This window comes from Amyelois transitella, chromosome 24 (assembly GCF_032362555.1).
Source record: "Amyelois transitella isolate CPQ chromosome 24, ilAmyTran1.1, whole genome shotgun sequence".
NCBI lineage: Eukaryota > Metazoa > Arthropoda > Insecta > Lepidoptera > Pyralidae > Amyelois > Amyelois transitella.
The window spans coordinates 5,829,937-5,854,357 of record NC_083527.1 but is presented as its reverse complement, the minus strand read 5'-3'; the positions used below and the strand labels follow the sequence as shown (position 1 = coordinate 5,854,357).

Below are 24,421 nucleotides of genomic sequence, written 5' to 3'. Positions count from 1 at the left end.
TCAAAAGTAGAAGAAAATGACACAGTGAATCAGGAATGAAATATTATCATAAATTCATTTATTTCAGACAACAAAGATCCATAAACAATTTTCAATTTAATCAAATAGATAAAATTAAATCAATATTAAATTAAAATCATTACTTTTTGTACTCCGTTTAAATTTTTGGTAATTTAATATTCCTGAGCAAACAAAAATAGAAATCTTGCAATGGGCGATGTTTATTCAAAAACTGTTTCACACACAATAGCTTCTCCACGCTTTTCCTGTTCTTATCAATAGCCATCAGGCATCCAGCATACATACATTACTTTGAAACGTTACCGAATATCAAGTTCGTACGGAATTAATAAATTGTTTCATAACATGTTTCATACAAATTGCTAAGCATGGTATTAAACGAATATTTTACAAATACTCGTATGCCTAAACGTTTCCACGCAAAATAAAAAATAATTGTAACGAGATTTTTTGTGTCATTTAGAATCCGGAACTGAAATGGAATAATAGGTGAGTATACATACATACATATAATCACGTCTATATCCCTCGCAGGGTAGACAGAGCCAACAGTCTTAAAAATACTGATAGGCCACGTTCAGCTGATTGGCTTGATGATATTATTGAGATTCATATAGGTGTTATTGTTGAACTTAGTCGCGAATATGGATTAAACAAATATTTCAAATACTAATATAAACGCCCCTCAAGAAGCGCTGTTACCAGAAAGTAAGGAACACGAGCGAATTCACAAGAAAAAGTTAGTCTAATATATTTTAACAAACGACAAAAGATTTTTCAGAATTCTTTTAAAGCAGATTCTGAGAGCGTTTCCCGCATGTGGTATAATTTCCATTGAGGCGAGGGAATGTGGTAATTTCAGCCAAATTGTTCCTTAAATTGGGTTCACACATCACATTGTAAAACACATTATCTGCTATAACAGACATATGAATATATTTTTAATTTCAGCATCCACAGAAATCGGATAGATTTTTTAGTATTTACGTTTTATTTTTATATTTATAATTAATATGTGCCGTGTGGTTCCCGGCACCAATAGCAACAAGAATAGGACCAATCCATCTCTTTAACACGAATGTTGTAAAAAGCGAATAAAGCTATAAATAAAAATAATAAATATATACGGGACAAATTACACAGATTGAGTATGTCTCAAAGTAAATTCGCGACTTGTGTTACGAGATAGGTACTTACTCAACGATACTATTTTTTATAATTAATTCTTATATTGCCGTGTGGTTCCCGACACCCATACAAAAAAGAATAGGACCACTCCATCTCGTTCCCATGGATGTCGTAAAAGGCGACTAAGGGATAGGCTTATAAACTTGGGATTCTTCTTTTAGGCGTTGGGCTAGCAACCCGTCACTATTAGAATCTCAATTCTATCATTAAGCCAAACAGCTGAACGTGTCCTATCAGTCTTTTCAAGACTGTTGGCTCTGTCTACACCGTAAAGGATAAAGACGTGATCATATGTATGTATGTATGTATAATTCTTATATAGATACATCTAACACCCAGACCAATCAGAAAAAGTTCTTTTATCATCATGCCCTAGCCGGGGTTCGAACCCGGGACCTCCGGTGTCACAGTCAAGCGTACTACCGCTGCGCCTCAGAGGCCGTCAATATAGGTTTATTAACTTGGGATTCTTCTTTTAGGCGATGGGCTAGCAACCTGCCCATATTGGATCACAATTCTATCATTAAGCCAAACAGCTGAACGTGATCTTTTCGTGACTGTTGGCTCTGTCTACCCTGCAAGTGATATAGACGTAATATGATAATACGATGTAAACATATCTGAATATTTGATTATTCGAATATTCGAACAATTTCGTAACATAATATGTAAACTGTTTTCCTTTTATATAAAATCAATATAATATCTACTTACCGATATTTATAACTCACCATCAAAGAAATAATGACATCACAGAACGCGAAATTACTATCAAATGGCCGGTTCTGTAAAGGGATAGGCCGTTACCTTTTTTGTTCGCGTCCATTGATCCCTCCTGAGGGATCAGTCTTACAATACCGAGGGCTCATTCTCCTGGACAGAGCGCGGTATCTTTTGATGCGGACGCAAAGGTTGTGTTACCCCCGCCTTGCCACGTGTTTAAGATAATATTTGGCAGGTGCTAAAAATTGTTTGTGAACTGTACTCTCTCCCTCTCTCTTTCTCATTTCTGCGTGTTCCCAGTTGCAAACAAACAAACTCTACAGTTTTATAATATTAGTATAGATACGGAGGTTTAGATTATTAAATTTACTCAAATTTCAGTACATATTACAGAGTAGCTGGTCCCTTTGGCTTCTAAATCACATGATCTAGATCTTACATACATACATACATATGGTCACGTCTATATCCCTTGCGGGGTAGACAGAGCCAACAGTCTTGAAAAGACTGAATGGCCACGTTCAGCTATTTGGCTTAATGATATAATTGAGATTCAAATAGTGACAGGTAGCTAGCCCATCGCCTAAAAAAGAATCCCAAGTTTGTAAGCCTATCCCTAAGATCTAGATCTTCAATTTTTTTTTCGCCAAAAGCAAAAAGGTCATCAGGTTGAACAACTTTTGCAAAGACATCTTTTCCACAATTCAGATGATTTAGCTAGCAGATGGTAGATCTATAATAGTTCTGCATCAGGTTTTCTAGATTTTCGATTTTTATACGCCAACAGAAAATCTTCATCAGATTGAAGAACTCGTTAAGACGTCATTATTATACCGTTATAAAATATATTTTTAAAAAATACTATACTCAATGTACAGACAACATTTTTTTACTGTTTTATTATATGTATTGAGTATATTATTACAATATCGTAAATGTGAATTAATGCTTTTTGTTTGTCTCTTCATTCGTTCATTTTTTGAACCAATCTTCTTGAATATTTGCGTATATATAATTAAAAATCGAAAGAAGGACATAGTGTACTTTTCATCCCGTTAAAATCTATAGTTCGGGTTTTCTAAAGATGTATTTTCTTTTACATTGTATTTTAAATCTCAGAAAATATAAAGGATTTAAGTGGAAATTTCAGTATTTAGCATATTTCAAGCATAATTTGCATGTGCATAATTTTGTACAATAACGCATAAAATTTTGTCTTTAGGATATATTTTGGCACACTCTGTAGTTCAGTAGTAATGATGCTAATGATCTTCAAAGTCCTGAGTTCGAACTATGGTTAAGTCTAGATGAATTTAAATACAAAAACGCGGCTGTAGAACAGAAGAAGAAGCGGCCGGAACAAACTAGACTGCAACATGTTCATCAAAGACGTCAATTTCCAAGAAAAGAACTTTTTCTGATTTTCTTTGATGTTTATCTATATAAGTATTTATTATAAAACATAGTATCATTGAGTTAGTATCTCGTAACACAAGTCTCGAACTTACTTCGAGGCTAACTCAATCAGTGTTATTTGTCCCGTATATATTTATTTATTTTATTTATATAGTACAGATGACATAAAAATACAATTTAATCACCATTAGGACCCAGGATGTGATCGAGGTCATACATACATAGGTCACGTTTACATCCCCTGTGGGGTAGACAGAGCCAACAGTCTTGAAAAGACTGAATGACCACGTTTAGCTATTTGGCTTTATGATAGAATTGAGATTCAAATAGTGACAGGTTGCTAGCCCATCGCCTAAAAGAGGAATCCCAAGTTTATAAGCCTATCCCTTAGTCGCATTTTACGACATCCATACGAAAAAGAGATGGAGTGGTCCTATTCTTTTTTTGTAATGGTGCCGGGAACCACACAGCACTGCCGTGAACCACACGGCACATCGAGGTCATAAGGTATCTCAATCGACCTTAAAGATATGAGGATAATAACATATTCACAATAATTCAAGCGTGCATACGGCCCACATAGATAAATTCACACTTCAGTGGCAACGTCTAGTATTATCCAACCTGGTTTCGTTTCAAGAAATCATTTATGTATTTAAGTACCCGAAACCGCCGAGCTTGCATGAAGAGAGTTATGAATGTGGATGAAGCAAAGGAAGTATGCAGAGATCGTGGCAAGTGGAAAGAGGTAGTCTCTGCCTACCCCTCCGGAAAAGAGGCGTGATTTTATGTATGTATGTATGTATGTAAATCATTTATTTATGTATCAAGGAAAAAGTAAGTTCAATCATAAAGCCAAATAGCTGAACGTGCAATTTCAGTCTCTTCAAGACTGTTGGCTTTGTCTACCCCACAAGGGATATAGACGTGACTATATGTATGTACGTATGTTACATATTTAATCATAATTACAATCTCATTTTATAATTTACATACATACGAAAAGAAAATGGCGTGATTTTATGTATAATCACGCCATTTTCTTGGAGGGGTAGGCAGAGACTACATCTGTCCACTTGCCACGATCTCTGCATACTTCCTTCGGTTCGTCAACATTCATAACTCTCTTCAATACTCTTCATGCAAGCTCGGAGGTTCCGGATACTCTTGATGATACGAAATAATAATAATTGAGGTAATATGATATAAGATATGATAATTTCGTTTGTACAATTTCCCTAATTCTCCCAATTTCTAGATAGAAATGTCTGGCGTTAGGAAATCTGATTACATTCGTTAGTTGCCTACCATATTAGCGTTATAGAGCTCGTTAGTGTATTTTTTAATGATTGCAATATACATTTTTATTAACGTTATTGTTCCCATTATATTAACAACTTTTGTAACCCAATCTACCACAACTTTCTCCACGATTTATTAATTGTTAGCGACCCGCCCCGGCTTCGCACGGGTGCAAAATTCGGAAAAAAATATACATAAAAACCACTTTCTCTTGAATCACTCTACCTGTTACAAAAAACCGCATCAAAATCCGTTGCGTAATTTTAAAGATTTAGCCATACAGACAAACAGACTAAAATAGCGACTTTGTTTTATACTATGTAGTGATTTAGAGAGTTGAATTAGGTAAATTAATCAAGTCAATTTTTATTCTCTACAATTAATATAAAATAGGTATTCATTCTTAATTTAATATATACGAGTATAATTGTCAGTCAAAAATTCCGTCCCGAATCGTACCCGGCTCAAAGGTACCCATCACACTCTAGCTGCGTTTCCTCTTTGGATGGCTAAGGATATCCTTTGAACCAGGTACCATTCGGAGCGGTGGTCATACCCTCTGTTACGTATTTTATAATTGGCTGATATGGAAATTATTAAGAGATGTTTGAAATTTCACTTAATAATGAATAAAAATTACATATGTACATACACACATACATATAGTTAAGTCTTTAACCAACGCAGAACCAACAATCTTGAAAAGACTGATAGGCCACGTTCGGCTGTTTGGCTTAATGATAGAATTGAGATTCAAATAGTGACTGGTTGCTTGCCTCCCAAGATTAAAAGCCCATCCCTTAGTCGCCTTTTTTGACATCCATGGGAAAGAGATGGAGTGGTCCTATTCTTTTTTTCAATTTGTGCCGGCAACCACACGGCTGCAAGAAAAAAAAATTAAATTTGATTAATGTCCTGTTAAACTCTTCTGGATTTCTGGGAAATGGTCTCTTAGACTGAATTCACACCGAGATGGAAGAATTTTTATGGATTTTTCCACGGGAGCGACGTCCCGCGCAAGAGATAGTAAACCATACAACTAAACATGGCCTTTTCGTCTTTTCGAGACTGTTAGTTCTTACTATCCCACAGGGGACGAAGACTGATAATTAATTAAATAAATAAAAATATACGGGACAAATTACACATATTGAGTTAGCCACGAAGTAAGTTCGAGGCTTGTGTTACGAGATACTATGAGTTAGTTACGATACTATATTTTATAATAAATACTTACATAGATAAACATCCAAGACCCAGGCCAATCAGAAAAAGTTCTTTACTCATCATGCCCTGGCCGGGATTCGAACCCGGGACCTCCGGTGTCACAGACAAGCGTACTACCGCTGCGCCACAGAGGCCGTCTCTCTCATAATTGAATGGCATGTTATTCCCATTACTATGACGTGCACTCTCTATGGTAAGAAATTGGATTCAGCCATTAACTGCCTGCCATATTAATGTCTAGAAGTTTGCCGATCGCTAATGAGAGTTTAGATACATTTGTTATTTGATTATAACCCGCTAATGGTTGTTCGGGGTTGGGTCCGCTTGAGAATTTCAGAAATCTACATACATATAGTCACGTCTATATCCGTTCCGGGGTGGACAAGAGCCAGCAGTCTTGAAAGACTGAAAGGCCATGTTCAGCTGTTAGGCTTAATGATAGAATTGAGATTCTAATAGTGACAGGTTGCTAGCCCATCGCCTAAAATAATAATCTCAAGTTTGTAAGCCTATCCCTTAGTCGCCTTTTACGACATCCATGGGAAAGAGATGGAGTGGTCCTATTCCACACGGCACTATTAATGTTTAGAAGATTGCTAATTGCTAATGAGAGTTTAGATACATTTGTTATTTGATTATAACCCGCTAATGGTTGTTTGGGGTTGTGTACGCTTGAGAATCACAGTAATCTCTTTTTAGAAATAAATACATACATACATCCTTTATTGTTTGCCGGTTGACTGGAAGAGATCCCTTCATGGGATAAGTCCGCCATTGCAAGTGATTCGTTTCTTTTATAATTATGTAATTACTATTTTCTTGTTACTATGTAAATTTCTATGCAATAAAGATATTACAAACAAACATACAATCACGTCTTAATCACTTACGGGTCTGTCTTTTCTGGAAAAACTTTGATACATTGGTGTCACAGACAAGCGTACTACCGCCGCGCCACAGAGGCCGTCAATGGTAAAATCAATTAAAATTTATTTCGGTCAATTTTATCGCTAAATATCAAATGTTATACGACTTTTAACCCGTAAAACGCGTCCATTTGTTGGCAAATGTTGGAACTTCACCAGAATCCACGGGAGAACAATTGGTTTATTCTTGGGTAGTAGCGAAAACATCGTTAAATTTTACTAGTCGACCCGTGGCGGGTGGTATAAAATTTGGCCTATTATCATACATCCATATGTATGTATGTCTACCCCGCAAGGGATATAGACGTGACCATTCACGTCTATATCCCTTGCGGGGTAGACAGAGCCAACAGTCTTGAAAAGACTGAATGGCCACGTTCAGCTATTTGGCTTAATGATATAATTGAGATTCAAATAGTGAGAGGTTGCTAGCCCATCGCCTAAAATAGTATATAGTCATGTATAATGTATATTGGGAAAAGTTATCAGCTGTAATCGTTTTATATATATACTTCTGAACTAGAATAATAAAGGAAATGTTTGAGTTTTTGTATCTCTTTTATATATTTTCGCCGGAACAAAGTTTTTTATTTTCCATTTTAGCAGAATTTACCGTATAATAATTATGTTTTTTTTTTTTTAAATTACGAGTAGGCCTTGCAAACGATCTCCGAAGATTCATAAAAAATAAAAGATTTCACATGTCACGCGCACGAAAAGCCGTTAAAAACTGGATTTAAAACTAATATTGGAATTTTTGAAAATAAAAACTGAAATCCATCGTGTTCAATTGAAGCTTAACGAGATTTTGATTAAAAAATAGTTTGAAACGACAACTAATGTAGTCCGTTTTATCACATCGAAATCCAATTACGCCGTACAAGCGATTTCCATGATACAATATTGGTGAAGAGCGTGTTGGGCCGACGCGTATTAAGGCTTATAAATTATAAGAGTATCCGAAACTTACCAGCTTGCAAGAAGAGAGCTATGAATGTGGACGAAGCGAAAGAAGTATGCAGAGATCGTCGATCGATCGACTTGACGGCTTCTGTGGCTCAGCGGTAGTACGCTTGTCTGTGACACCGGAGGTCCCGGGTTCGAATCCCGGTCAGAGTATAATGAGAAAAGAACTTTTTCTGATTGGCCTGAGTCTTGGATGTTTATCTATATAAGTATTTATTATAAAATATAGTATCGTTGAGTTAGTATCTCGTAACACAAGTTTCGAACTTACTTCGAGGCTAACTCAATCAGTGTAATTTTGTCCCGTATATATTTATTTATTAATCGTAGCAAGTGGAATGATGTAGTATCTGCCTGCAACTCCGGGAAAAGGGCATCGCGGGGAACAGCTAGTATATAAAGAAATATTATACATGACCTTGGGGTGTTTGAAAGTAAGAGTGAATACGCAATATTTGATCTTGCGTGCACCACATTAGGCTTAATCTTGCTTACCACCAGGAAGATTGAGGTCACGAGCGGAACACTCAAATCAACTATAAAAAAAGAACCTTAAAATTAATTATAATTCCAGACTCTTGAATTAGTTATTTATTTAATTACATACATGTTTATATAATTTACTTAATTTATATATGTACGTAAATAATTGTTTAAGTCTTAAGCATCATACCTCGTAAATGAACTGTTGTTCACCCTTGCCTCAATTTTGTTTGCGATCCTCTTATTGTCAGGTTGGCTGGAAGTGATCCCACTTAGGGATAAGCCCGCCTTTGTGCTGTACTACTGTTTTATATTTGTAATGTACTCCTTTAAATAAATAATATAAATAAATATATACGGCACAAATAAACACAGATTGAGTTAGCCTCGAAGTTAGTTCGAAATTTGTGTTACGATATACTAACTCAACGATACTATATTTTATAATAAACACTTATATAGACAAACATCAAAGACCCAGGGCAATCAGAGAAAGTTCGTTTCTCATCATGCCCTGGCCGGGATTCGAACCCGGGACCTCCGGTGTCACAGACAAGCGCACTACCGCTGCGCCACAGAGGCCGTTGAATTAGTGATGAATAAAGCATTTACTTACTTAAATAATAAAATCAGTACAAATGCATTATCAAGAAAATGGGACCTGAAACGATATTCTGCGTGGCGTGTAATGAAATATATTTAGAACTTCATTTCCTGTTAACCGCTGATTTTACCGCGCTAACGAGCATTGTAACCGTGTCCGGGTGTGGCCCCACTATTCCAACTAGCTGTTACCCGTGACTTCGCTCGTCGACAATAAAAACAAAACTGATCCCCTGTGTTGTCACCTTAGAGGGGTGAAAGTAGATTTTTTCTTTTGTTTTCTTCGACGTAGTTCGACGTAGTTCTGTGGCGCAGCGGTAATACGCTTGTCTGTGACACCGGAGGTCCCGAGTTCGAATCCCGGTCAGGGTATGATGAGAAACGAATCTGATTGGTCTGGGTCTTGGATGTTTATCTATCTAAGTATTTATTATAAAATATAGTATCGTTGAGTTAGTATCTCGTAACACAAGTCTCGAACTTACTTCGAGGCTAACTCGATTTGTGTAATTTGTCCTGTATATACATATTTATTACTATTTGTTTTAAATTTTTAATTCGGTCCTATCCAACATACGAGACCGCATTCAAACCGGAGCAATAGTTTTTACGTGATGCGGATCCAAACATACCGACAGAAATCTCTCTAAAGACGTGATAACGGTATGTAACAGCGACCAACAGAAGAAATAAAAGGTAATTAAAAAAAGAGATTAATTTAGATTAATTCCATCTGTATTTTATCCAACTGGACGTAACTTTTAAGTCATTTAGGGCCTGTTGGCTCTGTTAACCCCGTGAGGGATATAGACGTGATTGTTGTATGTACCTATGTACATACATACATATAGGTATTTATTTATTTCAAACTTTATAGCACAAAAACAAAAATGTACAAAAGGCGGACTTAATGTCGTTTGGCATTCTCTACCAGTCGACCAGCTGACCAAACAGAAAATAATTTAAGTTGGTGGTGCGATAAAGTGCACATGCATATTGAAAAAATATATACATTACAAAAAAATACAAATTACATATTGTCACGTCTATATCCCTTGCCGGGTAGACAGAGCCAGCAATGTGAAAATGAAAAGACTGATAATTTATTATTATTATCAGTATGTGTGATACATACATACATACATATGGTCACGTCTATATCCCTTGCGGGGTAGACAGAGCCAACAGTCTTGAAAAGACTGTATGGCCACGTTCAGCTATTTGGCTTAATGATACCTAAAAAAGAATCCCAAGTTTGTAAGCCTATCCCTTAGTCGCCTTTTACGACATCCATGGGAAAGTGATGGAGTGGTCCTATTCTTTTTTGTGTTGGTGCCGGGAACCACACGGCACTGATGTGATATTATAATAAATTGATCGCTGAAAGTGAAACCACGCAAGTTCTCGGAAAAAAATGTAATGAGCCCATTCTGAACAGCTTCTGAATACCTTGTTATTAATTTGGAGGCCAGTTTATGGGCACATTAGATTTACATAATAATCATCATCACTAGACCTATCCAATATTGGTTTTACTTGAAAATGCGGGTAATATTAAAAAAAATTTTTAGGTACGTAAATACTGTAAGGGACAAAATAATCTATCTTTTTGTTATCCGGCTCGAAGGACCATAATGAGTGGGGGAATCTATTTTATTTTTAGATTTGAAATAAAAAATGGCTAAGACCCTTTTCTAAATCTCTGTTCTATTTGATTTCCTTTTCGGAATACATACATGCATACATGTATTCACGTCTATATCCCTTGCGGGGTAGACAGAGCCACCAATCTTGAAAAGACGCCACGCTCAGCTGTTTAGCTTTATTTTAGAATTGAGATTCAAATAGTGACAGGTTGCTAATCCGTCGCCTAAAAGAAGAATCCCAAGTTTATAAGCCCATTCCATAGTCGCCTTTTACGACATCCGTGAGAAAGTTATGTAGTAATCCTATTTTCTCTCTATTGGTGCCGGGAACCACACGGCACCTTTCGCAGTGTTGTAAAAAATATACCAGTGGTTTGACGTAACTCCTAAACATACAAACCTGCGCTAAGTTCTTTATCTTTTCAACACCAACTCATAAATAAAGCAAATTACAAACAAACGCAAGATAACAACGAAGTACCGGCCTTTGATGTTTTCATAGACTTTTCAAGAACAGTTTAATAATTTATCACCTTTTCAAGGTTGGAATTAGGATAACGATCAATCATCAATCAATAAAGTGATCAATGACCCAATGGTTGACTTGTGGATAAATGCTTCAAGCATTAAGTCCGCCAATTGTGCTATACATTTGTATTTTGTGCAATGAAGTTTAAATAAATAAATGAAGTGTATGAATTTATAGAGAACATACATTCGTCACGCCTCTTTAACGGAGGGGTAGTAAGAGACTATATCTTGACACGATATCTATACTAATATGATAAAGCTGAAGAGTTTGTTTGTTTGTTTGAACCCGCTAATCTCAGGAACTACTGCTTCGAATTGAAAAATTATTTTTGCGTTGAATAGACCATTTATCGAGGAAGGCTTAGGGCTATATAACATCACGCTGCAACTATTAGGAGCGAAGTAATAATGGAAAATGTAAAAAAAAACGGGGAAAATTATTCATCCTTTCAATGATGCCCAAAATAACTTTTCCACGCGGATGAAGTCGCCGGCACAGCTACTAAATAAATAAGATGGAAGACGAAGAAGAAGAAGATCCAATATTGAATAAAAAAAGAACTATTTACTGTTTTTACCGGACGATAAATTGCAGACACTTTTTATACTCGTAAGTATATACAGAATTTCAAGGAGATTGATTCAATATAAGTATTAACGCGTAAAGAGACAAACATACTAACATACTTTCGCATTTATATTATTAGTTGAGATAAATTTTATTGCGAGATTAACACGTCAGTATTAAAAAAACCAATGGTCTATTCATCTTATCGTATCCTGACATCTAAACGACATCAGGCAGATTAAATTACATGATGTAATTTTAACATTTAACAGCGTCTCGACTTCAAATGAAATTAGTATACTCATTTGTCTGTGGGTGTGATTTAACGCATGTTTTGATTTGATTGGGAGAATGAGTCGATAGAGAAAATGTCGTGTTGAAAGCTGCACATTCAGACAATTAAACAAAGAGTTAATGAAGTAATGAGAGAAGAATATTAAGCCTTCTTGGCGCGTAGGCAACTAATAATGGAAGAGTTTCTTCAGCTGATGCATCTTCTTACCAGTGATCTATTTGTTTGAGATTAGGAAACGGACTCCATCTCTTTCCCATGGATGTCGTTAAAGGCGACTTAGGGATAGGCTTACAAACTTGGGATACTTTTTTAGGCGATGGATTAGCAACCTGTCACTATTTGAATCTCAATTCTATCATTAAGCCAAATAGCTGAACGTGGCCATTCAGTCTTTTCAAGACTATTGGCTCTGTCTACCCCGCAAGGGATATAGACGTGACCATATGTATGTATGGGAAACGGATAGCCACCAGAACCCCATTGGGCCTGGGGCCTATCCCATAGTCGCCTTTTACGGCATCCATGAGAAAGAGATGGAGTGGTCCTATTCTTTTTTTCTTATAGTGCCGGGAACCACACGGCACTTAACAGCTAAGTATCATGAATATATACCTTGCAATCGAAGCCAATATTACTTACCAAACGTACGCATTGAATAAAGACAATGGGAGTCAATTTACTCAATATCTTTTGTTTCCAAAAATGGATATCTATAAATAAGATATTTGCAGAAACATTCATAAGTGTATCTAAAGATATTTATTTATTGATTATTTATTTATTTATTTACTGATTCATGTACACAGTAACATCGAGACTTTCAGTAACTACTAACTACCTACTAACAGTTAACAATAACATCGAGAATGATTAACATAAGATATGTACCTAAGTTCTGCTTATTTCAAAAGAAATCTCTTCCAGCAGAACCAAGATACAGATAGCTATGCTATAAAGATACTACATAACATCACGCCTCTTTCCTGGAGGCCCATACACACTATTCCCGACATGACATCTTTTCAGGGGTAGACAGAAACTACATACTTTAATTTGCCACGGTCCCTATTTTTTTTGCATTTTTTTCATTCATTCATTCATTCATATAATCATGCATGATAATATTCCTTGCGGGGTAGACAGAGCCAACCGTCTTGAAGAGAATGATAGGCCACATTCAGCAATGTGGCTTCATGATAGAATTGAGATTCAAATAGTGACAGGTTGCTAGCATGTCGCCTTAAAAGAATCTTAAGTTTATAAGCCTATCCCTTAGTCGCCTGTCCTATTTTCATCAGTCAGTTTTGGTCATCTAAAATGTCAAGTCAAAGTGTCTGTCTGACTATGGAGGCTGACCGGCCGCTACAAAGAGAGTTATGAATGTGGATGAAGCGAAGGAAGTATGAAGAGATCGTGGCAAATGGAAAGATTTAGTCTTTGCCTACCCCTCCGGTAAAGAGGCGTGATTTTATGTATGTAAAATATCTAAGTAAGTATATATTTTTTTTAATCTATTCTTCAATTTATTCTCACTCGATTCAGTAAGTATAAATTACATTTCCTCCATTATTTAAACTAGTAAAATACCGCACACTTTGATATTCACATAATTCTATCGTCAAAATGTTAAAATTACAAAAACGTTTAGAGCCATTGTGTATTTTCTTTTATCTAAGACAATATGTTTGAGAAAAATATTTCTCAGTCGTAATTTTGGATATAATTGTCAAGACATTCAGTTGAAGTGACGGACTGATATTTTGTCGTATGATATCTTTTATATATATTTAAGGGATCTCATACGATGACTTTTTTTATTCATACTATTTTCACTAAAAGTTTCATTTACAAAATAAAAAGGCATCTCCGGCAGGCGCAGATAAATGATTGATTGAAGTAAATATTGGGGTTTCGAAAAAGTGAAAAAATAAATTAAGACGGAACAAAAGTTCCAAAGCAAAGTAAGAAAGAAATTGTTCAAAATTAGTATTTTTCTAAGCCTATTCCTTAGTCGCCTTTTACGACCCTTTATTACTCATGGTCCCAGTACAACATTAATGGGAAATGGATGGTCCTATTCTTCTATCTAACTAATAATTGTTATACATATATCTGTATGTGTTTTCTGTCAATCAGATCATCTGTTTGGTTAATTGAAAAGCTTCTTGTTTAATTTGAAAAAACTTTTGTGATGTGGTTCTTGTTGGTCTTTAAAAAAAAACACTTTTCACACTACATCCTTTTTATGAATGAATCTCAATTCCATCATTAAGCCATACAGCTGAACGTGGCCTTTCAGTATTTTCAGGACCGCGGGCTCTGTCTACACCACAGGGGATTTGACGTGATCATACGTATATATGCTCATTAGAATTAACCGACTTCATATTATTATGAGGTTATTATAACACAACAAAATCACGTAGGTACTCTACCCGACTAATCGCAGTGAAAACATACATACATATAATCACGTCTATATCCCTTGCGGGGTAGACAGCACCAACAGTCTTGCAAAGACTGATAGGCCACGTTCAGCTGTTCGGCTTCATGATGGAATTGAGATTCAAATAGTGACAGGTTGCTAGCCCATCGCCTAAAAGAAGAATCCCAAGTTTACAAGTCTATCTTTTACGACATCCATGGGAACGAGATGGAGTGGTAGTGAGTCCTATTCTTTTTTGTTATTGGTGCCGGGAACCACACGGCAGTGAAAACATTCCCGACAAATCGCCGGGACGCGGTCACCCTTAGTTCCCGTTTGGCTCCCCGCCAATTCCAATTTGCGAGACAGCCGGACGGGTTGCGCCTTTCGCTTTCTGAACGCCTGTTTAAAATTAGTTTTGTTATCTTGGGCTAGATTTAACGACGTTTAGTTTTGACTATGTAGTAGCGTGTATCAGAAATATAGATTTTTTTTTTGCTATTAAGTTAACATTATCTCCTATGCACTAAGTATCTACTGAAAGTTTCGTTCACAAACAAAACTACTTTAAGAGGTAAGTTTCCGAATATGTTTAACCAAAATACTGTTCCGAAGTTTCTCTTTGTTGTGCGTGTATGTCGTCTATTTACGGTACCCATGACCTGACTTCTCTCCAGGACGTCCCTAATTTAACCAAGGTACGTTCTACATATGTACATACTTTCACAGTCCAATACCTTCAAAGTCAGCAAACAACAGTACCCTCACAGTCCACTAGAAATAATAACGTCATTTTGTAATTTAATCACGAAACTTTATCTCCGTTTGAAAATGCACTAAGTATCTACTGAAAGTTTCGTTCACAAACAAAACTACTTTAAGAGGTAAGTTTCCGAATATGTTTAACCAAAATACTGTTCCGAAGTTTCTCTTTGGCGGCCATTACAAATATTATCACGTACATTTCAAAACATTTGTCACATGAATATTTTAGTAGGTAACATATCACAAATGTACACGGAAGTAAGAAATTGAAAAATGTATGTTCCTATATGGAACGTTTTTCAATTCACAAAATGTATTCAAATAAAGTGCTGGCTGATAGTGTTTTACTTTTTTACGTTCTGAGTTTGAATTTTTTATGACGACTAATATCCGATGTTTGGGTACACACCTCCTCTCGGTATAAATAATAAATACTGGCCGGTTATAATCATATTAATTACATATTGGAAATAGAGTAGAGTTTTTTAACATTTGCTCTGCTCTTAAAAAAAATACCCTAAATATTTAAATCAGATCTACATAAATCGTTAGGTAAATGTCACGTCAAACATCATCTGATTTTGACATTGACTGACATAGGTATTTGCGTTACCAAGTTAAAAGGAATTTTAAATATATCATTTTTATTTTTCTTTCAAGGTATCCATTTATTCGACTACTCAGTGTGTTTATTTAATTCAGATGTCTTAGAAATTATTTTTAATATCTTCCTTAATAAACTATAGCAAAAGTGTCTTCATCGTCGATTCGTCTTCGTGTGTTGTCAAAATCTTGTATACCATCAGGCTTATTGAGGTTAAACTCACTCAAATCCTAATCATAAAAAATACCTATTTATATTTAACACAGGATTCGAACCCACGACCTATGATGACACGACGCTCAAACAGAAACAGATAAGTTGATTAATATGATGCCACTTATAAATATGAATTATTCATGTTTCTGAAATTCATACAAAGTATTGCAGATATTAAACGCTATAAGGCTGATTACACAGTAACGCCGGCTAGACGCGCCTTTGATCAGCGCATTTAAAAAAAAAACGCGCGTTTTCTTATGAGGTTTAAGAGATCGATCCACAAACATAATTAATAATAATAATAAATAAGTAAATACCCGAAACTGCCAAGCTTGCATGAGAGAGTTATGAATGTGGATGAAGCGAAAGAAGTATGCAGAGATCGTGGCAAGTGGAAGTATATAGTCTTTGCCTACCCCACAGGGAAAAAGGCGTGATTTTATGTATGTATGTAAATAAATACAGGACAAATTATATAAATTGAGTTAGCCTCGAAGTAAGTTCGAAACTTGTGTTACGAGATACTAACTCAACGGTACTTTATTTTATAATAAATACTTATATAGATAAATATCCAAGACCTAGGCCAATAAACGAGCGCTTCTAAACGGCGCGTTCAAAACGCACTAACGTGTTATCAGCCTTAATTCTGAGCGACAGATGCGAACGCGTCGAGTGCATTCAATTAATTTTAATTATGCGAATCAGTGGTGGTATTTTAACCGATATAATCCACTTAATTTTATTTAAAGAATATTTACATACATACATATAATCACGTTTATATCCCCTGCGGGGTAGGTAGAGCCAACAATCTTTAAAAGACTCAAAGGCCACGTTCAGCTGTTTGGCTTAATGATAGAATTGAAATTCAAATAATGACAGGTTGTAGCCTGACGCCTTAAAAGAAGTAACCCAAGTATATAAGCTTATCCCTTAGTCGCCTTTAACGACATCAATTGGAAAGCAATTTAATGGTACTATTTTAAACTGCCGGAAACTACACGGCATTAATATATAAGTATATCTTTCTATTGTCAGTCACAATCAGACATACATCAAAACTCACTTACAGGATAAATAATAAATGGATATCTTGAGTAACGCGAATAAAGTATATATAAAGAAATCATTTGAAAATAGGTCACTTCTTTTACCAACTTAATAATGCCCGCAGCTCCGTCCGCGTGTTATTTATTTCAAATGCTTTAACGCAAAAAAATATTAAGGCGAGGGCGACTAAGGGATACGCTTATAAACTCGGGATTCGCTTTTAAGGTGGTGGGCTAGCAACATCATTAAGCCAAACAGCTGAACGAGGCCTGTCAATTTTTGCAAAACTGTTGACTCTATCTTCCCCGCAAAGAATATAGACGTGGCTATATGTGTGTTTTTACTATTTTTATGAGGTGAATATCATAGCTCCAAGTGCAATATTGGATTTAATATTAATCATAATACCGGAACGTTAGCTATAATGTGTGTTTGTATTGCCCTCGAGAGCTTTATAACAATGGGACAATTCAATTCCTTTCCATTGTACACTGCATTAGCGGAAAACACAGTAATATATAACAATATGGTCTTAATGTGTATGTTGTATGTTGAACCCGGGTTTGGGAAATGTAATTAATAATTTATGTCAATGGAGTCTTATTCCTTTACCGTGTGGTTCCCGGCACCAATACAAAAAAGAATAGGACCACTCCATCTCTTTCTTTCTTTCTCATGGATGTCGTAAAAGGCGACTAAGGGATAGGCTTACAAACTTGGGATTCTTTTTCAGGCGATGGGCTAGCAACCTGTCCCTATTTGAATCTCAATTCTATCATTAACCAAAATAGCTGAACATGGCCATTCAGTCTTTTCAAGACTGTTGGCTCTGTCTACCCCGCAAGGGATATAGACTATATATACATATAGGTGATTTCACCCAAGATGACCGTATATACATATAATCACGTCTTTACGCCTTAGGGGTATACAAAGCCAACAGTCTTGAAAAGGCTAACAAGCCACGTTCAGCTGTTAGCACTGTACAACTTTTAAAATAATAACGCACCTATTTTCATAACTAAGATGTTTTTCTTTTCAAACATCTGGCTGGAGATGATCTACTCTTTATTAAAAGCATTAAGAAAAATAACACTTCATTCTTGTCTATGGTAGGTACGTGCGCGGGAGAGCTGCCAAAATGGTTTGTAAGAGGAAACAGGAAATACACGAAGTTATTATTAACCTATTTAATAAGTAGCTGACTGATTGACATATCAACCCGATCACAGCCCTAACCGCTGTCTAGAGATTTGTCAAGTTCTAATATAATGATAAAATGCACCAAAAGAGAATTTTCCGAAATTTCAGCGGAAACGGAAATTAACGCAATTTCTCGTCGTAAAAGGCGACCAAGGGATTAGATATATTCATCCGGTGCATTTGTGCTTTTACCATTATTACATAAATACATATAATCACGTCTATATCCCTTGCGGGGTAGACAGAGCCTACAGTCTTGTAAAGACTGATAGGCCACGTTCAGCTATTTGGCTTTAAGATAGGATTGAGATTCAAATAGTGACAGGTTGCTAGCCCATCGCCCAAAAGAAGAATCCCAAGTTTTACCATTATTCAATAGATTAAGTTCCCCTGCAAAGGTTTGCTGAGGTCAGACAGGAGTCGCTTTTCGGATAAACTTGACTCACCCAATCCAGAATCGAGGTCAAAAGGCGCAACTCGGGCTTCTCTCCAGAGAGGTCAGACGGGATAACGATTAGCATACGTATGTACATATAATCACGTCTATATGTATATATAATCACGTCTATATCCATTGCGGGGTAGACAGAGCCAACAGTCTTGAAAAGAATGATAGGCCACATTCAGCTGTTTGGCTTAATGGTAGAATTGAGATTCAAATAGTGACAGGTTGCTAGCCCGTCACCTAAAAGAAGAATCCCATGTGTATAAGCCTATCCCTTCGCCTTTTACGACATCCATGGGAACGAGATGGAGTGGTCCATTTCTTTTTTTTTTTATTGGTGCCGGGAACCACGTATAGTACCACACATAAGCACGAAAAAAGATGTGCGCTTACTAATGAGAGTGGGAGAAAGATGTGACATTATTATTGTGAGTAGTAGCTAGTCACAGTGCGCAAGCGTTCATTTCGGTAGACAGGCGCGGATTTTAAAATTGAATATTTCGTAACGTTCCGTTTATCATATCACGCCGTTTCGCGCGTCGACAGCCATCGTAAAAATATTGTTTACGATCGGCGCGCCGTCGTTCAAGCCCGTCTGAAGTTGAGACGTTTGTGTAAATCAATGCTGGTTACCTCTTTTTTTGTGTGAGTCATGCACGGGTTAATTTTTAACTGATTTTTTTTAAAGCATTTTATCGTAGTTACGCGCGTAGTATGATCATCGGGGCTTGAATGGTTTTGCCCGTTCTAAAGAGCACAGATTCGAATCCTGCCTTGTACATACATACATACATATGATCACGTCTATATCCCTTGCGGGGTAGACAGAGCCAACATTCTTGAAAAGACTGAATGGCCACGTTCAGCTATTTGGCTTAATAATAGAATTGAGATTCAAATAGTGACAGGTCGCTAGCCCAACGCCTAAAAAAAGAATCCCAAGTTTGTAAGCCTATCCCTGAATCGCCTTTTACGACATCCATGGGAAAGGGATGGAGTGATCCTATTATTTTTTGTATTGGTGCCGGGAACCACACGGCACTTGTGCTAATGACATTTTTCTGGGTTCATTAGTTTGATTTGATCTTACGGTAAGATAAAAATCGAGAGGAAACCTGCTTATTTAGGCAACTGGGTGTGTAATCGTGATTTAATATGCATAAGCTGTTCTTGTAAGGATACGGAGGTCAGATGGGAGTCGCATTGTATAAAAACCTGACTTAAAGATCTTCACACATGGATTAGACTACGATATATTTGGGTTTGGATTCGAATTTGTTCTGAATTACTTCCCCTTACCTCCGTGACTCTGTAAAGCCTGAGACTCTTACGAAGCTTCGATCACGAGGTGAAAATGTCTATTGACGAATATTTGATGTCATAGGACAAATCCCGCAGACCCATTCACTAAATATCTCGTAACTGTTTAAAATTAGAATTTTATTGCGACTATGATCTGCTATCCGGTACAGGGACGTATTTTAAATGAAAGGATTAATAAACCTTACAATAAGTAGTATAGTTAGGTAATAATTGTTTAAATAAAATATAAATTTGTAAGCAATCCTGGGATCGATACAAACTAAAGTTTTTACAGAAGCTACGCTACCACGATAATTTGTGGAAATAAATGGTGTCTGTTTTCTCCAATCAATTACGTTAGTTTGATAATTTGGAATTGTGAATTAGAGAGTGCTTGACTATGTCAACTTGACTAGTCTTTATTTGCAAACACAAACTGAGCACTGCTAAGAAGAATAGCGAAGTATCTTCTATATTGAGGTAAAGTTCCGTCTGCCGTGTTGTTCCCGGCACCAATAGAAAAACAATAGGACCACTCCATCTCTTTCCCAAGATGTCTTATAAATTTAGGATTCTTCTTTTAGACGATCGGCTAGCAACTTAGACTGTCAGTATTTGAATTTCAATTCTATCATTAAGTCAAACAGCTGAGCGTGGCCTATCAGTCTAATCAAGACAATTGGCTCTGTCTACTCCGCAAGGCATATAGGCGCGAGTATATGTATGTAAAGTATGTTGTGGGGTTTACGATTAACGACAATGTGTGCGAAGCTTTATTCAGTACCCTGAGTACGGCCCTGTTCCAAACATCTGTAAAAATATCGCGGCGAACTGAACGCATCTCCAGCCAGTATATTGCACGCGTTGCTCAAAACAACCGTTTTTAAATATTCGAACTTTTTGAATTTCGAATAGAGAATGCGAACGCCGTTTTGAGTTTTGAAATTCGGATTCAAGTATTGTGTTAAAGTTTGAATGTGTTCTTTTTTTATGGTTGAAAAAATTCTAAATTTTTCCTTAAGTGATCGATGAGGATTTTTTTTTTGTTTTTTTAGGTTTGTACTGATAAATGGTATACCTTTACGTTGTGGTTGTTATAAAAATGGCTTAATAAAATTTCCGTAAATTTCTTTAACTACACGGTGCATGTCTTAAATTACTTAAAATATAAAAGAATTGTGAAAAGTCGTGCCAAAAGGGAAAAATTATTGGTATATGATTATAATGCAGGTCTACCTATAGTTTTGTTAATAAGGGAACGGAATTGCCAAAATTTTCAAAAGAAAAGAACCTGAACATAATTAATATGTAAATAAAATTTAAAAAAAAACTTAGCCAGATGACTACGTATCATTAAAAAATGATTATAAAAAAAATTATAATATTAAGACATAATCATTAAATAGCAATACCTCATACTAAAAAACAAAAGAAATGCAATACTAGCCAATCCATAAAGTTCTAGTTTCGAAAATTGCCCGTCTGCAAATTAACACCAGTTTGCCAACGTTCCGGCAGCATCCCGTTCCAAATTCAAATTGTGAATACGTGTCAACGAGTGTGACTTTTTGCTCGTTTGTGGAGTCAGGTGGCGTTTATTTGTGGCCAGTGTTTTCAGCTTTCCGTATTTGATTGGAAAGAAAGAAGTTTATTTGAATATCGATTTTGCAAAGTATTGACTTTATTTGTTCATTATTGTCATTTATTTTATTGTTCCATGTTTTAAATGATTGTCATTTATTTTATTGATCCTAGATTGGGTGAGTCAGGTTTTTACACGAAGCGACTCCCATCTGGTCTTCACAACTTTTGCAGGTAAACCTAAACCCTATGGGAACCATGGTTACACATCCAGTTACCTGAATGTGCAGTTTAGTACCTTCCTGTTTTCTCACGATGTTTTCCCTCACCCTTGCATGTTTGTTTTCTTAAATATTATGTTTAACGATATTTATACACACGCTATCCTGCTCCAAAATTCATCTCTCCTCCACAAGTCTACTGGAAGAGATTTCTATCGAAATAAGTAGCACATTTGTACTACAATTACGGTGTTAAATGCTTTTCTATATAATTTGGTGTATATAAGTTAATAAATAAACACAGTCACGCCTTTATCCCTTGCGGGGTAGATAGAGCCACCGATTTTTTAAAACTGAAAAGCCACGTTCTCCTGTTTAGCTTAATGATAGAATTGAGATTCAAATAGTGACAGCCCATTCCCTAAATGAAGAATCCCAATTTTATAAGCCTATCCCTTAGTCACTTTTTACGACATAAAATATTACATATTGACGATGATAGTTTTAATATACCTTCTCTGTTATTCCAGGTAAAAGTGAGTGAAGTGAAGTGTCAGTGAAGTGATGTCGAAGTGACGCGATGGAGTCGAGCGCGTTGCCTTTGGAGGTGGACGAGGAGGGTCGTCCGCCGCAGGGCTCGTCCACGGGCAGCGGTTCCTCGTCCGGAACAGGGTATTACGGACATAAAAATGGTGAGTGTTCGTTTTTTGACTTGCTTTGATTTTGATTTAAATGAATAGCGAAATAGTACTATTAATGACGTTCAACTGTTTGGCTTAATGATAGAATTGAGATTGAAATATTGGCAGATTGTTTACCAATCCTGCAGAAAGGAAAACCAAGTTTATAAGCCTATCCCTTAGTCGCCTTTTACGTCATCCATGGATAAAAAATGAAGTGGTTTTATTTTTTTTCCTATTGGTGCCGGGAGCCACAAGACACCCATAGAAAATAATAACTACTTATATTTATTCATATATAATATTTTAATCTCGTCCTTATGGGAAAGGCAGTTTTTTTTCACCTTTATTTCGTATTGAAATAACTAGTTCTACATTCATTCATGTTTTTTTTTATGTAGAAAATGTGCACTCGTCCATGATTTAGATTTAAGAGATCTATATTTGTAAATTGACGTTCGGTGAAAATGCTGCAGTGTAGTTTGTTTCGCCGCTTCTTCTACTCATGCGCTTTGGAAGCGGTAATAGTTATAATTAGATTAAAGTGATGTGACGTCAATAAGTGATACCTTGTATCCAATTTTGAAAATAAATCTATTCTATTCTATTCTAAACCTTAACCAATGGACTATACGCCTGAAACCTACCTGAAATAAACCTAAAATACCGTCTGTAAATTACCTAAAGGTAACACCATTATTAGGCGATGCGTATCGCGGATTTCTGTTCAGTCATTAGGCTTACACCGTCATTGTTAAAAGTTCACATTGTATAAAAAAACTGCCGGTAGCAAGGCACGCGCGGCGCCGTTTTTATCGCGCGGAAAACTATCGCTGTCCCGCTTCACTTCATAGTAAAAAACGAAACAGCTTTTTTTTCGACCTCTCATTGTTGGTGCCTGCTTCGCAACGTCACTGGGCTTTTTAGTGGCGGGGCCTGAAGACGCAGCTCCCCGACATTTGGGAGCCATTCCTAATAGGGGAACACAGCGGGGGACACTGCGGGATGCGCGGGCGCAGACGGCAACGTAACACTTCGCTTACTTCTCTTCCTTCCGCTACAACGCTCGGACAACGCCACGAGGTATATCACGGCGGATTCATACGTAAAAAATTGGATATCTACCCCGCTCATACAATCACGAAGACTATAATCGGCTGGCGTCGACGCAGTAGCTGCTTAAAGGGTTCCCAGAGTGGGACGAAACTTGGCTTTGACGCCACCCATAAGGGCCTGAGCGAAACAGCGAGTCGGAGTTTGTATTTATGCTCCAATCTGCGAAATCTTTGTTTGCGCGATTTAGATTTTTTCGCTGCTATTGGCTGAGCGCGTCAATTTTTTCGCGATGATTGACACTTGATGTGTGACATTAGTGTTATCGCCACAGTATGTTAATTTTTCGTGTCCACTCGCACAATGTAAACTAGTAATGTTAAGTGTAGTTTTGAGGCCGTTCACTTGCACAATGTAAACTAGTAATTGTTTACTGTAATTTTGTGTGTATTTCTGTCTGTTTGTAGCCGTTGTGTGGGTCATTATCATTAGCTGTAATGTTGTTTTGACGATTGGATTATTAATTTTTATGTGCTATAAATAACAAATTCGATACACCTAATGTACAGTGATTTAGATGTTTGAGTCTATGGTCTACTTTTAATTCTGTACTCTTGCCTAACTAATATATAAAATGATAATTATTTTCTCTTTCATAAACTGATCTTCCAGTTTTAGAAAATATCTAATTTCTCAGCAAAACAATTAAATTAAACTAACGCCACCGTTTTCAGTCCATTTGCTAATAAACGAGCTATTTATGAAGCGATTACAATCAGATCGCCAATCGCAGCTCCATTATCAAGGGCAGGTGTACTTAACAGCCGCACGGTAGATTAACTTCGTGAGGGCCCATTGTCATCTTATCGACTTCAGCAAGAAAGGTGTGTTATGTTATTGAGTTCAATGAATTCTAAGAGTCGAAGATCATAATCATCTATCATTTTCTTGACATTTTTTTAAAAAACATACATG

General features: G+C 36.4%; 1 protein-coding gene across 10 annotated transcripts in view; it reads left to right on the top strand.

Annotated features, from left to right (window-relative positions):
- The window catches only part of LOC106142717 (KH domain-containing, RNA-binding, signal transduction-associated protein 2), a 162,612-nt gene that overhangs the window by 52,080 nt on the left and 86,111 nt on the right, over window positions 1-24,421 (top strand). For 7 of the 10 annotated variants that reach the window (XR_009657370.1, XR_009657371.1, XM_060951271.1 and 4 more), the window contains exon 2: window positions 22,244-22,405. Coding sequence is in view for 8 of the 10 variants with exons in the window: in XM_060951271.1 (XP_060807254.1) it covers window positions 22,294-22,405 (112 nt within the window). In the remaining 2 variants the exon portion in view is untranslated. The other 3 variants (XM_060951268.1, XM_060951267.1, XM_060951269.1) reach the window with 3 other exon arrangements.